This window comes from Pongo pygmaeus, chromosome X (assembly GCF_028885625.2).
Source record: "Pongo pygmaeus isolate AG05252 chromosome X, NHGRI_mPonPyg2-v2.0_pri, whole genome shotgun sequence".
NCBI lineage: Eukaryota > Metazoa > Chordata > Mammalia > Primates > Hominidae > Pongo > Pongo pygmaeus.
Genome location: NC_072396.2, coordinates 106796493 through 106810390, shown reverse-complemented (window position 1 = coordinate 106810390; position 13898 = coordinate 106796493). Strand labels below are relative to the sequence as shown.

Below are 13898 nucleotides of genomic sequence, written 5' to 3'. Positions count from 1 at the left end.
CCACTGTACTCCAGCCTGGGTGACAGAGCAAGACTCTGTCTCAAAAAAAAAGTAGCTTTGGTGGGTGATGAATGTGTTTACAATTTTGATTGTGGTTATGGTTCTGTGTGTATATACATTCCAAAACTGATCAAACTGTATACTTTCAACATGCAGCTTAATGTATGGCAATTATATTTCCATAAAGTTATTAGATGAAAAGCATGTGACAGATCTATATAATACTAAATTGAAAAGATAACTGTTAAGAGGAAAAGGCAAGTCTCAATACTGTATTCCTATTTTTGCAAAAGAATGTGTATATTGTATGTTATGAGAATATGCAATAAAGGATTACAACACTACATACCAACTGTTAACATAGGAAAAATATTAACTGATTCAAAAATATGTTGTAGAGGCATATTTATTGACATGCAAAGATGTTTACAGTATACAACTGGGGGGAAGCAAGTTACAAACATTTACAGTATGATCTTGTTTTAGTTTCTTAACTGGCAGAAAATCTCAAAGCATATAACTCCATATTTTCACACATAGAAACTTTCATATCAGCTTAGACCAGGGATTATAATTCCCACCATGAGTCTTAGAGAACTCAGCAATAGCCTAAATGTCCTGGGACTGCTTTCTGGTCCATACCAACTTCCAAGATCACTATCTTGTAGGTTGACACAGCAACCTCTTCTAGCTTTCCTGTTTTGTGTTGTTGAAGCTGCAATTCTGGGTCTAAATTTCTCTAATTAAGTCTATTTTGTAGTGTTAGCTGGTACAAATGCAGAAATACCCAGGCTTGCCTACTAGTAAAAGATAAAGCCCCTTGGCCTTTCATATGACACACAGGAGAATAAATCATAAATGGTAAAAAAAAAAAAAAAAAAAAAAAAAAAAAATTAAGGTATGATTTTGCAAAGAGGAAAAAAGCAATTACCTTTTAAATTCAGGGTATAAAATGATTTCAGCTCTTTGGGAAAGAAAAAATACAAATGGATAGAAAAAGATACAAAGGACGTCTAACAAGTTTCCCTTGCTGGTGACTCCAAATCTACATCTTACTCATTGAACAAAGTTTTGGGCTCCTACTATTTTCGACACTGCCAGATAAAATCCATCTATTTACCTCAGAATTTTCTCCTGACCTCCAGCCAGAGGTAGCCAAATGTCTAATGGACACATGAATTTGGAGGAAGTTAAGAATTGTAACACCTGGCATGGACATGATCCATTGCAAAATTAAACCATTCAAACCAGTCTCTGAGCTTTGAAGGCCCCCCCACCTCAACATGTCCTTCAGGAAGACTGTAAAGCAGTGTGGTGAGATGGGTTCTGGTGTCAGACAAAACAGCTATGCCACCTGCCTGCTGTGGGAATCTAGGAAAAGGTATTTAACCTCTCTAATTCTCATTGGAGGGTACCCAGAATAATGAGTTCTAATAAAAATACAAGCAACTAGCTCACAAGATCACTGTGAGAAGAGGAAAATAACTTGTAAAATATGGTGCCAACACAGTGTTTGACATAGAATACGCACTCACAAAACGTTTCCTGCCTTCTCTTTTGTGAGATAACTTTGATGTAAACGAAACAGGCTAACAATTTAAGAGTTATGAATGTTGTAGCAAAATTAAAATTGAACAAATAATACATTTTGTCTGAGATTCTGAGTCATTTCTGTGTTGTGGAACGAGTATCTGATACAGCTGGAACAGGAGAAAAATAGTAGTTTCTCTTACATTAAATAGCCTATAGGAACTCCTGCCTCCTTTATGTAGAGCGCGCACATTTGGCCATGAGCGTGCACGTGCACACACAGAGACACACACACTCACACACACTCTCTCTCTAGGTACTGTTATCTTTGTGTGTGTGTATGCCTTACTTCTGTAACTAGATTACAAACTCAAGGATATTTTCTTTTTTGCCATTTTAAGCCACAGATGTATCTAAGCAGATACTAATGAACAAGTTAGCTTACTTAAAACGAACTGGTTTGCTATCTTAAGTAAAATGTTAAAAATATGCCAATCTAGACAAGATAAAAATCAAACATTTTCAGCCCAAGGTATAATATTCATTTGATACCCCCAAAATAGTCTAGCTCAAACCTAGAGCCTGTCACAGGTGACTTTGTGTTAAAGATGCAGTGTATAATGTGTACACTGTAATGTACAGCCTGCTAGAGTTTGAAGATGGCTCAAAATGTTCTAACTCTGGCTCATGTTACATTGTTTCAATAATCTCTTTAACTTCCCTGAAAATGGCCATGAGTGTATTATAACTCAAGTGATCAACAACTACAATTGAGCCTTTTCTGATATGCTCCTTTATGTTAATAAATATGGCCACACCACTAACAAGATTGGCTTTTGCCTCTTTCTGGTTAAAGATGAGTTTTAATGCTGCCAATGCCTTCATATTGATCATGTCTCTGGCTGCAGTTGGATTTTCAGACATATTTAAAAGTAGTTTCAAAACAAGATTTCTGGTTTTGCAATTTCCTAAGGACAGCAAATGGAAAAGCTCTGAAAAGTAATTGGCAACAATGTAGTGATGGACAAAATCAGTAGTCAGTTGTCCTAGTATCTTTAATCCAGATTGCTGTCCTGGTGAATTCAAAGGAAATGACATGGTTTCTTTACACATATGCTTAACATGTAATTCAATTTTGCGTTGTCTTTCATCCCCAGAAGGAGGATTCAGAGTAATTACCGTCTTTTTTCTCATTTCAGGGGAAGGAAAACTGAGCAAGCTTTCAATAAGTGTCACTACACCCACTTCGTTAATAAACTCTTGGGCAAATGGGTGAACATTATGGACACCCATTGCAATCCGTGCTATTTTATGAATAAGAGGATCAGTAGTTGACTTAAGTAAGCTAACAAGTTTTTCAAATTCCTCAGAATCCATATAGCATTCCATTTTGCAAGGACAAGCAAATGGCTTAATCCCATTTACCTCCCTGATCCTGATTTGATGTCTAATCTCATCTATGGTCTGGATGCAGGGGTCAGAATCAAAATGACACTCAGGGATAGGCTGTGAGCATGAGCGAGTGTTCCTAGAAGGGCGGCAAGCTGTTGCCACAGGCAAAGAACAGGCATTTTCTTCAGCGGAGGCCAGAACAATATATGAAGGAGGGCTTGCCTCAGATGGTGCCTGGGATCTAAATCCTAACACGGCTGGAGTTACAGCAGGGGCATTGGGCCAGATAGTTACCTCAGACCAGTCCTTGGGCCTATTTTTTTCATTAATTTCATACACAGGCTGAGGCTTAACTATCCTGCTCACAGGTTTAGGATTAGGGTCAAAACTAGTATCATCTCCTTCCCAAAACCAGTTCCCAATAACATTCTCTTCCTCCTCCTCCTCAGCCCTTGACCTAGGTTTGCAATCGGCCCCAGCCGCAGGCTCCAACTCCTCAGCACAGACCTGGGCACCAATTTCAGGTTTATCATTCTTAGTGCTGGAACTATTACCAGCCTCTTCTCCATTCCAGAACCAGGAATTGATAGTGGCCTCTTCTCCAGCCCAGAACCAGGCATCAGTACCAGCCTCATTTTTACATGTGGAGCTGGTGGACTCATTCCCAGCCTTGGGACTGAAATCTCCCATGGCTTTGCCCAGAGTCTTAGGCTCTGACAGAGCTCCTTCCTTCGTCTCAGCAACAACCTTGTTCTTAGACACTGCCTTCATCTCTGCTACTGCATCTGTCTTAGACCCTGCCTTGGCTTTTGCTTTGGCCCTGGTCTTGGCTACAGGCCTAACAACACCAGTAGCCTCCCTCTCTGCTCCAGCTTTAGCTTGTATAGCAGCCTTTTTTTCAGTTTTGGCCTGGGCTCTTGTCTTATTCTTAGTCCCAGCCATGGTTGAAGCCCAGTTATATGGCCCTGTCCAGTCTTGGCCTTGGTTCTCAATGTGTCCTAGGTCGAAGTCTTAACACTCTTTCACTGGATCAGGGAAAAACTTGGTAGCAAGAATTAGAGTCAACTGTCAGTTCTGCAGTCACAAAGTTCTCTTTCCAAACATACAGCCTCTGTCAATGATACAGAGGGCAGAGGCACGCTCGGGCTGGGGGAGAATGATTGTTCCCAAGTGCAGACCTGCTGAAGGTGATGGTCTTCCAACAATCCAAAGCCACCACAGCCACCAGTGGAGATGGACCTGAGGTTGAAGAAAGAAACTGGCTTTCAGTCTTCTCCAACTGTGCTTCTCTACGCAAACAGCCACACAGAAGGACATAGGAGAGTAGAAATGAATTGTGTAGAAGTGGATTAATAAAAAACTCTGCTACTTAATTTTATACCTTGCACACTGCCACTAATGCTCAACAATGTCCTGCCCAAGCACTGTCATTCTTTTACTCTGCATCAAACAGGAACAAAGATGGCAGGTAAGCTTGCTGAGAGTGAGAAAGGCTAAAGGAGTGCCCAGTCTCTTTGGACCCATGCTAGTAGGTCCACCACTAAAATATATACCACTAGACCTCATAGGTGTATTCAGGCAGCACTCACACCAACCTGCACTGATCTAGTGCAATTTTTCCTCCTTCCCTGTTTGCAGTGTTGATATGCCCTATAGTTAACTCATGGGCAGGCCTATGGACAAAAATACAGATGGGAATGGAGTTCTGAGTATTTGGTTGATAGACCTACACTCTAATCTCTAAACCCAATTTCTGCCTTTCCAAATCTAGGGCTTTGGTTATATAACACTTCTGGCCTCCTAGTACTCCCTGTGGCTTATCTTCCCATTTCCTGCCCCAATGTCTACCAATTACCTCATAGGCATAATCCTGGCTCACCCCACCCCATCACTTGTACACAAATGTGAGGTCAGAGGTGACTAGAAAGATGGAAGACAGTGGTGCCAAGATATGATCTGGTCTAACCCACTTGGCAACAGCCTTTCCATAACCCCAATCAACAGGGGTGCTCACACATAAACCTACCTTGAATCCAAATGAATAGTTTTTGTTCTCTTTCTTAATTAACTTCCAAGTGAACAGCTACATACAGATCTCTACAGGAACCTAGAAAGAAACAGACCTAAGGATAGAAAGGAAGGCAGAGGAAAGAAAACAGAAGAGACTAAGATGATCTAATGCCCATAACAAGGGTTATAATATATGCTTTTGAATATTCAAGGCTATGTTAAATGTCTCCCACCTGTCTGCTCTTCCTCAATGATTCCCTAATCACCCCAAGACCTGCAGCCTGATTACACCTCCTGCCAACTTTGAAGTCAGTCATTTTCCCAATAGAAGTTACAGCTCCTTTCCTAAACAAAAAAAATGAGGTGCAGAAATAGGTAGTGGAACATAGGCAATTGTACTTACAAAGCAGGCAGGGAACATAATGGAGACTCTTATTTTAATACCATCTGTGCATGTCCCTCCCCTTCCCCATGCATACCTAGATCCTACTTTATTCACCACCTATGTCAGCCTGCTCATACAACAGGGTTCTCAGGAGATGCTATCCTTCCCACCAAAGAAGAGTCACGCCCTACAAAAAGAAGGCGGAGCAACTAGCAAAAAATAACCCCAAGAGACTATGTTAACAATGGTAGAAAAATAGCAGGTTAATCGACAGATTCCCAGAATTCGGATTCTAACACCTCCTTTTTGAGAATCAGAAACTAAGTAAATAAAGTCTCCTAACTCTCATAGCTCCTCTGATATCCACCATCAGAAATGCCATGAATTCTTCTGTGGGACTACTTCTGTACCAAAATGAGAGGGTCTGTGAGGAGTGGCTGGAGATGGAGTTTTGGTTTCCAGAACCGTAAATTGAAGAAGCAGATTGACTTCAAATGTTCTAAATTGACCCTTCAAAAAGATTACCCCTCTACTTGGAACCCACATTCTCACACATCATGACATTACTTAAAGTGGATCAGCATGTTGAGAAAACAGATCCTGAACAAGAAAGGTGGAAAAATACTACCCTTATTTACATGGACCACTGTTGTGAAATTCGACCAAGTCCACACCCTATTTGCTTGCACAAAACTGGATGTGGGGATCTAAATATGTAAGGCAATAAAACAGTGCGGTATTATAAAAGGCGGTTAAACATTTCATTTTAGTGTCTTCATAATTCACCCACTCAAAGTTCCACTTTTGGAGAACCCAACAGACCTACCACGCAGACAGGAGACTTTGACAACCACCTGGAGCCTGTGGGAAGGGACAGCACCCAAGACACGGGGTCCCACAGTCCCCTTTCCGGAATCAGGGCCCCGAGTAGCGAACGCGGCCCACCTCTCTTGGGCTGGGCACAGAGCTGGGACGCCGGCCCCCACCGGCCTTCCCGGGCGCCCCCCACAATGGCTCCCGCTCCGCCATTTCTCCCTCAGGAGCTCCCCCACAGCCCTTTCCGGGCACAGACACCGTCGAGGGCGGGGCGCCGGCGCCTGCAAAGCTGGCTGGGAAGCGGTCAGCGCGGTTCTCCTCCAGACGATCTGACGGTGCCTCTCAAGCCAGCCCCTCAGCCCTTGGCCTGGCCCTGCCTGCACCGGTCACCGCCTCCCCATCGCCAGGGGTCTCGGGCACTGCGCACCTCTCTCCGGCGCCCGGCTCCGACCGGATCGTCTCCTACTTGCCAGGCTGTCAGGGTCGGCGGGGCAGACTGCCAGCCGGTCCACCCTGGCGGACCACCCCAAGCTCACGCACCCCCACTTGCCTTCAGAGGCCCAGGGCCCAGGTCGTGGCCCTCCCCCTCCTCTCCTCAGCTCTCCTCTGGCGGCTCCTCACTTGGATTCTCACCGCTTTCCCCGCGATCCGAATGGCAAAGACGCGTCCCGCCCCCCACGCCTCTGCACCAAACTGGGCAGGGGCTGCGCAGGATGCTGCAAGAACCGCTCTCCGCGAGGGTGTCGGGAAGGGGGGCGGAAGGATACGGCGCGAAAGTGCTGGCCGCCCCCTCCCAGGCCCACCTTAGTTCCGACCCAGAGGTGGGCGGGGCCATGACGAGCCCCAGCCTGGGCCTGCGGGTTGGCACCAGGCTGCCTCAGGAGGACCCCTGCGGACCCTAACGTGGCGACCACCACCACATTTCTGGCGTTGCTATAATATATGGGACCGAAGGGCGGCTGGGGGCCCGGGCAGGGGACAGGATCAGGAGGTTCGAAGAGCCGCGCTGGAGGGAGCAGCGGATGGATACCAAACCGCCGCTTGGTGTGTCTGCACCCCCGCCCCAAGTCCCCAACCAGGGACTGCTGGGTGTCTGACCCCTCTCTCTCCCCAGCCCTCTCACCCTCCTTCCTGGATGCTAATGGGAGAGGGGGTGGCAGCACTGCAGTCTGGGAGGGGTGAGGCGATTTCAGGCCAAACAGGCCTGGGCCTCTAGGGTGGTCCTCTTGTGCGTTTCTTTCCCAGCTTCATGGAGCCACGCAGGGGAAGAAGGTACACCTGCTCTTAAGTGAATTCTGGGGCAGGGGGCACCCATCAAGGCCTCACCACCGCCCCTCTTCTAACAGAAGGTAGACCTAGACCTCTAACCCTAGGAAACCAACCACTGGTCTGCACCAGACTCATTTCTTTCTGCCACGCCGCTTTTTCTCATTTCAAATGGTGGCTCACGTTGGCATTGCGCCGTCGCCACAGTTGCCCCCAAAAGAGGGCCCTTCCCTGTCAGGACCCGCAGGAGGTCATAACAGTCCTCTCTCTTTGATGGCACCAGGTAGGGATGGTCTTGGCGACTCTCCACTGTTTTGTGAGGAGAGGGGACCACTATTCGCGCACTTCCTCAAGGCAGATCCCAGATCCCAGCTGCGCTCCTCAACTCCTCCTTTTCTCCCAGCCTTGCACCCTGCCTAATGCATACATGTGCTTTTTTCTTCTGAATATATATATATTTTTTCTCTCCCTTCCAAGCGATGGGGAGTTTGAGTTGTTAGACTGGAAGTTCCCTGAATGAAAGTACCCTTTTGGTATTGTTCACCACTGTATTCTCAGCACATTGTAGATGGTATAGTCAGTCAAGGGTTGAAGGAGGTGAGGGGCTACTGAGTCATGACAATTCCATGGTACCCTCTGTGGTTTGCAGATCAATGCTAATTCATAGGTTTGTCTTTGCTGCCTGTAACCCCAGGGCTTAGTCCAGAGTATGCCACCCACAGCTGCTTTCTGTATGGTTTTTCAGTGTTGGAAGGGAGCAAGAGAGGAAGACAGAGATTGTGAAGCAACTCCTAAAAGTACCAATACCTACATTTTAAAATATAGAGCACAAAGAGGCAGAAAAATATGATCATTTTCCTGGTCATTTGTATTCCCTTTGTGGATGCCTCAATCTGACACACCAATATATGTGACTTAGGAGATACTAGTCATACTAAGAGAAACAGGAGTTTCAATTGCATGTCACACTACTTTTTGATGAATCACTTTAGGATATGATCTTAACATTTGTGTGTTCTTATTGGCTTTGTCCTTTAAGCTTAATAGTATTAAAACTTTAACACAATGTCTTAAATATGAAGGACATAGGCCTGCAGATTCTGATGTGAGAGTTTTCTTTCTCCAGTATAATGCTTTAAGTAAATATATGCAAGAATATTAAAATGCATAATTTCTTTTAATAGCAATTAATTGTAAATAATGTAAATGAAACCACCTTTGCAAAAATTATAACAATGAGAAAATTATGGCAGTGAAGGAGAGCTGATCTGGCTAACACCTGTCTTGCCTTTGGCCTTCAAGCTGCCCTTAATTATTCCTGGGCTTATAAGGTAACTTTGGGAGACATTTACTTTACAGTTTAAATGATAATAGCCATTCCCCAAAACTTAACCAAATGCCTTTGTAAAGCTAATAATGAAACCACCAGGCTAGGAGGATGGAGCAGCCTGAGTCCTGCTAAGGTGTAGACATAAAGGATTGACAGCCTTTATTCTGGAGGTTACAACATATGCAACTTCCCCAATTATTCCTGCAGATAACATCACTATTGTAGAACCTAAGATTGGCCTTTTGAGGTATCTTTTCAGATTTATTGCATGTCTGGCTCCACCTAGACCCACCAACTGCTCCTGAGGCCCCATCCAGAAGTGACTCAGCACACAGGAGGACCATTTCCCACACCCCTATGATTGCACCCCCAGCCAATCAGCACCAAGTACCCATTGCCTAGCCACCCCCATGACTTCCCCCAAACTACCTTTGAAAAACCCTAGCCCCCAAATTCTTCAGGAGATTGAGTTAAGACAGGACTCCATCTCCCATTTGGTGTGGCCAGCACCACATCAATTAAACTCTTTCTTTACTGCAATGCCATGGTCTCCTTGAATTGATTTTGTTTGTGCAGCTGGCAGGAAGAACCCATTGGGCAGTTACATAAATGACCATCAATAGGGAAAGGATTAAACTAAGTATGATAAATTTATTTTATAAAGTACTATTCTACCCTACTATGATACCAAAAAGAAGTAGCTCTATATATACCAAAATGGAAATAACTCAAAATACAAAGTGAAAATGCAAGTTGTACAATAATACATATGGTTTATGGAAAGTGTGCATTATAAGTATATATCTATTGCAAAAGGAAAATAAATCTCAGGATCCTCAAATCGCTAAGCCAAAGAGAAAAGTAAAGCTGGGAACTGCTTAGGGCAAATCTGCCTCCCATTCTATTCCTAAAAAAGATAGTTACTAAGATAAAAAAAAAAAAAAAAGCTACATACATCCCTCACCATTTTTCCACAAGGAAATTCCCTGTGGACAAAGGACAGACGGAGTTTAAAGTCACCCCTCTGCTCACTGAGATAAATGCGTATGTGATTGCCTCCTTTGGAGAGGCTAATCAGAAACTCAAAAGAATACAACCATTTATCTCTTATCTTCCTTTGACCTGGAAGCCCCTTCCCCTCTTGGAGTTGTCCTGCCTTTCTGGAAAGAATCAATGTGCATCTCACATGTATTAATTGATGTCTCATCTCTCCCTAAAATTTACAAAACCAAGCTGTGCCCCGACCGCAATGGGCACATGTTGTCAAGACCTCTTGAGGCTGTGTCACAGAAGCATCCTTAACCTTGACAAAATAAACTTCCTCAATTGACTGAGAACTGTCTCAGATATTTGGGGTTCATATTTTGGTAACCACAAAGGGATTCCGAGTGGAGATGCCCCTGACCTTCACGAATCTCCTATAGGTGCTTGGTACCAGCTTGAGCTATCTTTATGGCTCAAACCAATAGGACAACTTGCAGAGGCCTGGAAGCCCTCCTCCAGAGAATCCCTGATCTCCCAAAATTTGGTCGAGAACTAAAGTTTAGTTTGCTGTACAACTGCTTTATTTTTTTGGAGTTTTACTTGCTTCCAATAAGGAAGGCAGGGTCTGCAAAGTATCTCAAGTACTCATCTTAGGTTTTTCAACAGTGATGTTATTCCCAGGAGCAATTTGGGGAGGTTCAGACTCTTGCAGCCAGAGGCTGTGTGGCCCCTAAACCATAATTTTTAATCTTGTAGCTAATTTGTTAGGCCTACAAAGGCAGACTGGTCCCCAGGCAAGAAGGTCCCCCCCCCACCCCGCCCCCGACTGGGAAAGGGCTATTATCAATTTTGTTTCAGAGTTAAACTATAAACTAAATTCCTTCCCAAGGTTAGTTTGGCCTACACCCAGGAATGAACAAGGACAGCTTAAAGTTTAGAAGCAAGATGGAGTTGGTAAGGTCTGATCTCTTTCACTGTCATAATTTCATCAGCTATAATTTTAGCAAAGGTGGTTTCATTAGCACACTGAGATGGACAAGAATGATAAGGGCAATAGCAAGCATGCCTTCATTTATTCCTTCTCCAATGCCCTTTCTTTCTATAAATTTCTGACCTATATTATTGTACCTTTTCCCTGAAGAACTTCTTTTTAACATCTCTTGCAGGGCAGGTCTGCTGGTGATGAATATCCTCAGTTCTTGTTTGTCTGAGAAATTATTTCTCCTTCATGTTTAAAGATAATTTTACTAATCACAGAGGTCTAGGTTGGTAGTATTTCTTTCAATATTTTAAATATTACAGCCCACTCTCTTCTTTACTTGCATGGCTTCTGCACTGTAATTCTTATCCTTGTTCTTCTGTAGGTAAGGGGTTTTGTTTTGTTTTGTTTTGTTTTTTTCAGTATTTTCTCTTTGTCTTTCTTCAGTTTGCATATGATATGCCTATGTTACAGGGAGTTAGACAGGCATGATTGGGGCAGAAGAGGGCTCTCCCCCCCACCCACTAGGACTGTCAGAAGATGATTTAGCAATTATCGCATTGCCTCTCTAAAATTGAAAAATTGGCAGTTGGTGCCAGGGACAGGCCATTTCCTAATGGCCCACACCTATTGCACTAAAGTGTTAATTGAATGCAGGCACGAGGGTGAAGCAACTTCCCAGGCATATGCATTAAGAGACAAAATAGCAGAGTATGACCTTCTGGGAGCACTCCACTGGAAAAGGAAAGAAAGCCTCAGATGGGCATGCATATAACTTTCTAAATACACTGTGCATGCTCACTTCCTAAGGATAAGGAAGGCACCTTGCATGCAGGCAGCCCACACTAACGGAAGCATCATGGGAAAGGGGCCAGCCTATAAAGTCCTAGGATCGAGATTAAACAGTGCACTTGTCCTTCAAGTCGCCCGCTTGGGTCTCTTTCAAGCATGCTTTCCTTTCTATCCTGTTCTAAAGCCTTTTAAAATAAACTTCCACTCTTGCTCTGAAACTTGCCTTGGTCTCTTTTTCTGCCTTATGTCCCTCAGTCAAATTCTTTCTTCTGAGGAGGCAAGAACTGAGGTTGCTGCAGACCCATACAGATTCACCAATGGTAACTTGGACACTTGTTACCCTTAACATATTAGGTACCATGAGACTCGGTTATTTGCCACCGGTAACATATTGGCCATGTGACTCAGATGTTAAGAGATATCTATGCCTTGCCTTCTTTGGTTGGAGGCATCCGACCCCCGTGTGCAGTTTTTTCTTTTCTTTCTTCTTTCTTTCCTTCCTTTCTTTTTCTTTTCTTCTCTTTCTTTTTCTTGTGATCAATTCTGCTATTAATGTATTCTTCAGTATGCAGCTCCAAAATTTCTGCCTGATTCTTTTTAATTATTTCAATGTCTTTGTTAAATTTATCTGATAGAATTTTGAATTCCTTCTCTGTGGTATCCTGAATTTCATTAAGTTTCCTCAAAACAGCTATTTCAACTTCTCTGTCTGAAAGGTCACACATCTCTGTTTTTCCAAGATTGGTCCCTGGTGCCTTATTTAGTTTGTCTGGTGAGGTTAGGCTTCCCTGGCTGCTCTTGATGCTTGTTGATGTTGGTTGGTTTTTGGACATTGAAAAGTTAGGTATTTATTTTACTCTTCACAATCTGGGGAAGGCTTTCCAGGTATTTTAAGGGACTTGGGCCCCAAGCTCTATAACACTGTGGTTCTTGCAGACTCGTGGAAGTAACACTTGTTGATCTTGGTTAAGATTCGGAAGAATTCCCTGGATTACCAGGCAGAGACTCTTGTTCTCTTCCTTTACATTCTCCCAATCAATCAATCAATCAATCAATCTCTCTCTCACTCTCTCTCTCTCTCTCCATAAGTGACTCTGCTTTCTGTGGCTGATTTCCCAGCTCACCCTAATGGGTGGCTTGCAGGGGTGGGAAGGACCTTAGGGTCCACACCAAGTAGGTCAGAAGCATTAAATGGCCCTCCTAGATAGGAGGCTCATGAGAGCGGTGAGGCTGAGGCCTAAAAACCATGCAATGTCTGGGATTTCCTCTGCTTTTTCTTTCCAACTAAAATTGGCTCTTTTCCAAAAATGTATACCATCCATTCTTCTGTTTTCTGTGTGTGTGTTCTAAAATGGCTTTTCACGCCCACCAGACCTTCTGCCTTGGGTGAAAGTCTGCTTTTTTGCTTTCACTTTGCATGCCACATGACTTCTAAAATACACACTCCCTATTATTCATGCGCCCATGGCTCTCTGCATTTCTGCAGCAGCAAAGGCACAGGCTCCCTTGTGGATATCCCCCGAGGTTTATATTTGTTTTTACTATCTCGGGTGACATTCCATCTTTCCCCTGTCTGCTGGCATGTGGCCAGAACACTAATTGGAACTCCAGTGCTGCTGGCTTCTTACAACTCATCATGTGCATTTTGTTCCTGTTATGCCCCAGCGCTAAGTTTTCTGATGGCTTGTCTGCCTGCATAATGCTTCACTCTGGTCCTTTAAGGAGCCCACCCTCTTGCTTTTTAAGCCACCACCACTTTGGGAGGAGAAGAAATTCTTACCCCAAGCCCCAAGTCCTCAGAGGTTACTGTTTTATGTTCAGAGGGCAAATAAACATTACCCTCTTGAATACAAGGGCTCCTGTTTTCGTGAGCATATGAAGGCTTTCCATGAGTATTCCTCTTGCTTCTTTCCACTGCCTCCTATAGCCTCCATTTCTCGAATTACTTCCATGCCCTTCTCAATGTGCATCAAGACCTTCAAGGTCATATTCTAAGGGAGGGGGGAGGGAAGTCCAGCCACTGCGGCAGTTAACAGAGAAACAGGCTTCTAAGAAAAAAGATAATTATTTTATTACTAAAATCCTCTGAGTGAGAGTCACTATAAGGCCATGGAGACAAGGATATAGGCTGGTCAAAGGCCACTGATGCAAGTTGTCAGGCCTCTGAGCCCAAGCCAAGCCACCGCATCCCCTCTGACTTGCACGTATACACTCAGATGGCCTGAAGTAACTGAAGATCCACAAAAGAAGTAAAAATAGCCTTAACTGATGGCATTCCACCATTGTGATTTGTTCCTGCCCCACCCTAACTGATCAATGTACTTTGTAATCTCCCCCACCCTTAAGAAGGTTCTTTGTAATTCTCCCCACCCTGGAGAATGTACTTTGTGAGATCCACCCCTGCCCGCAAAACA

General features: G+C 44.0%; 1 protein-coding gene across 10 annotated transcripts in view; it reads right to left on the bottom strand.

Moving 5' to 3' along the window:
- Positions 1-388: 388 nt before the first annotated feature.
- Positions 389-13898, bottom strand: part of GPRASP3 (G protein-coupled receptor associated sorting protein family member 3) — a 39616-nt gene continuing 26106 nt past the window's right edge. For 2 of the 10 annotated variants that reach the window (XM_054470631.2, XM_054470630.2), the window contains exons 4-5: positions 4949-5045; positions 389-4161 (exon numbers count right to left, since the gene is read on the bottom strand). In XM_054470631.2, the coding sequence (XP_054326606.1) occupies positions 2221-3864 (1644 nt within the window). In that variant the 5' untranslated portion in view covers positions 3865-4161; positions 4949-5045 and the 3' untranslated portion in view covers positions 389-2220. The other 8 variants (XM_063660288.1, XM_054470632.2, XM_054470633.2 and 5 more) reach the window with 7 other exon arrangements.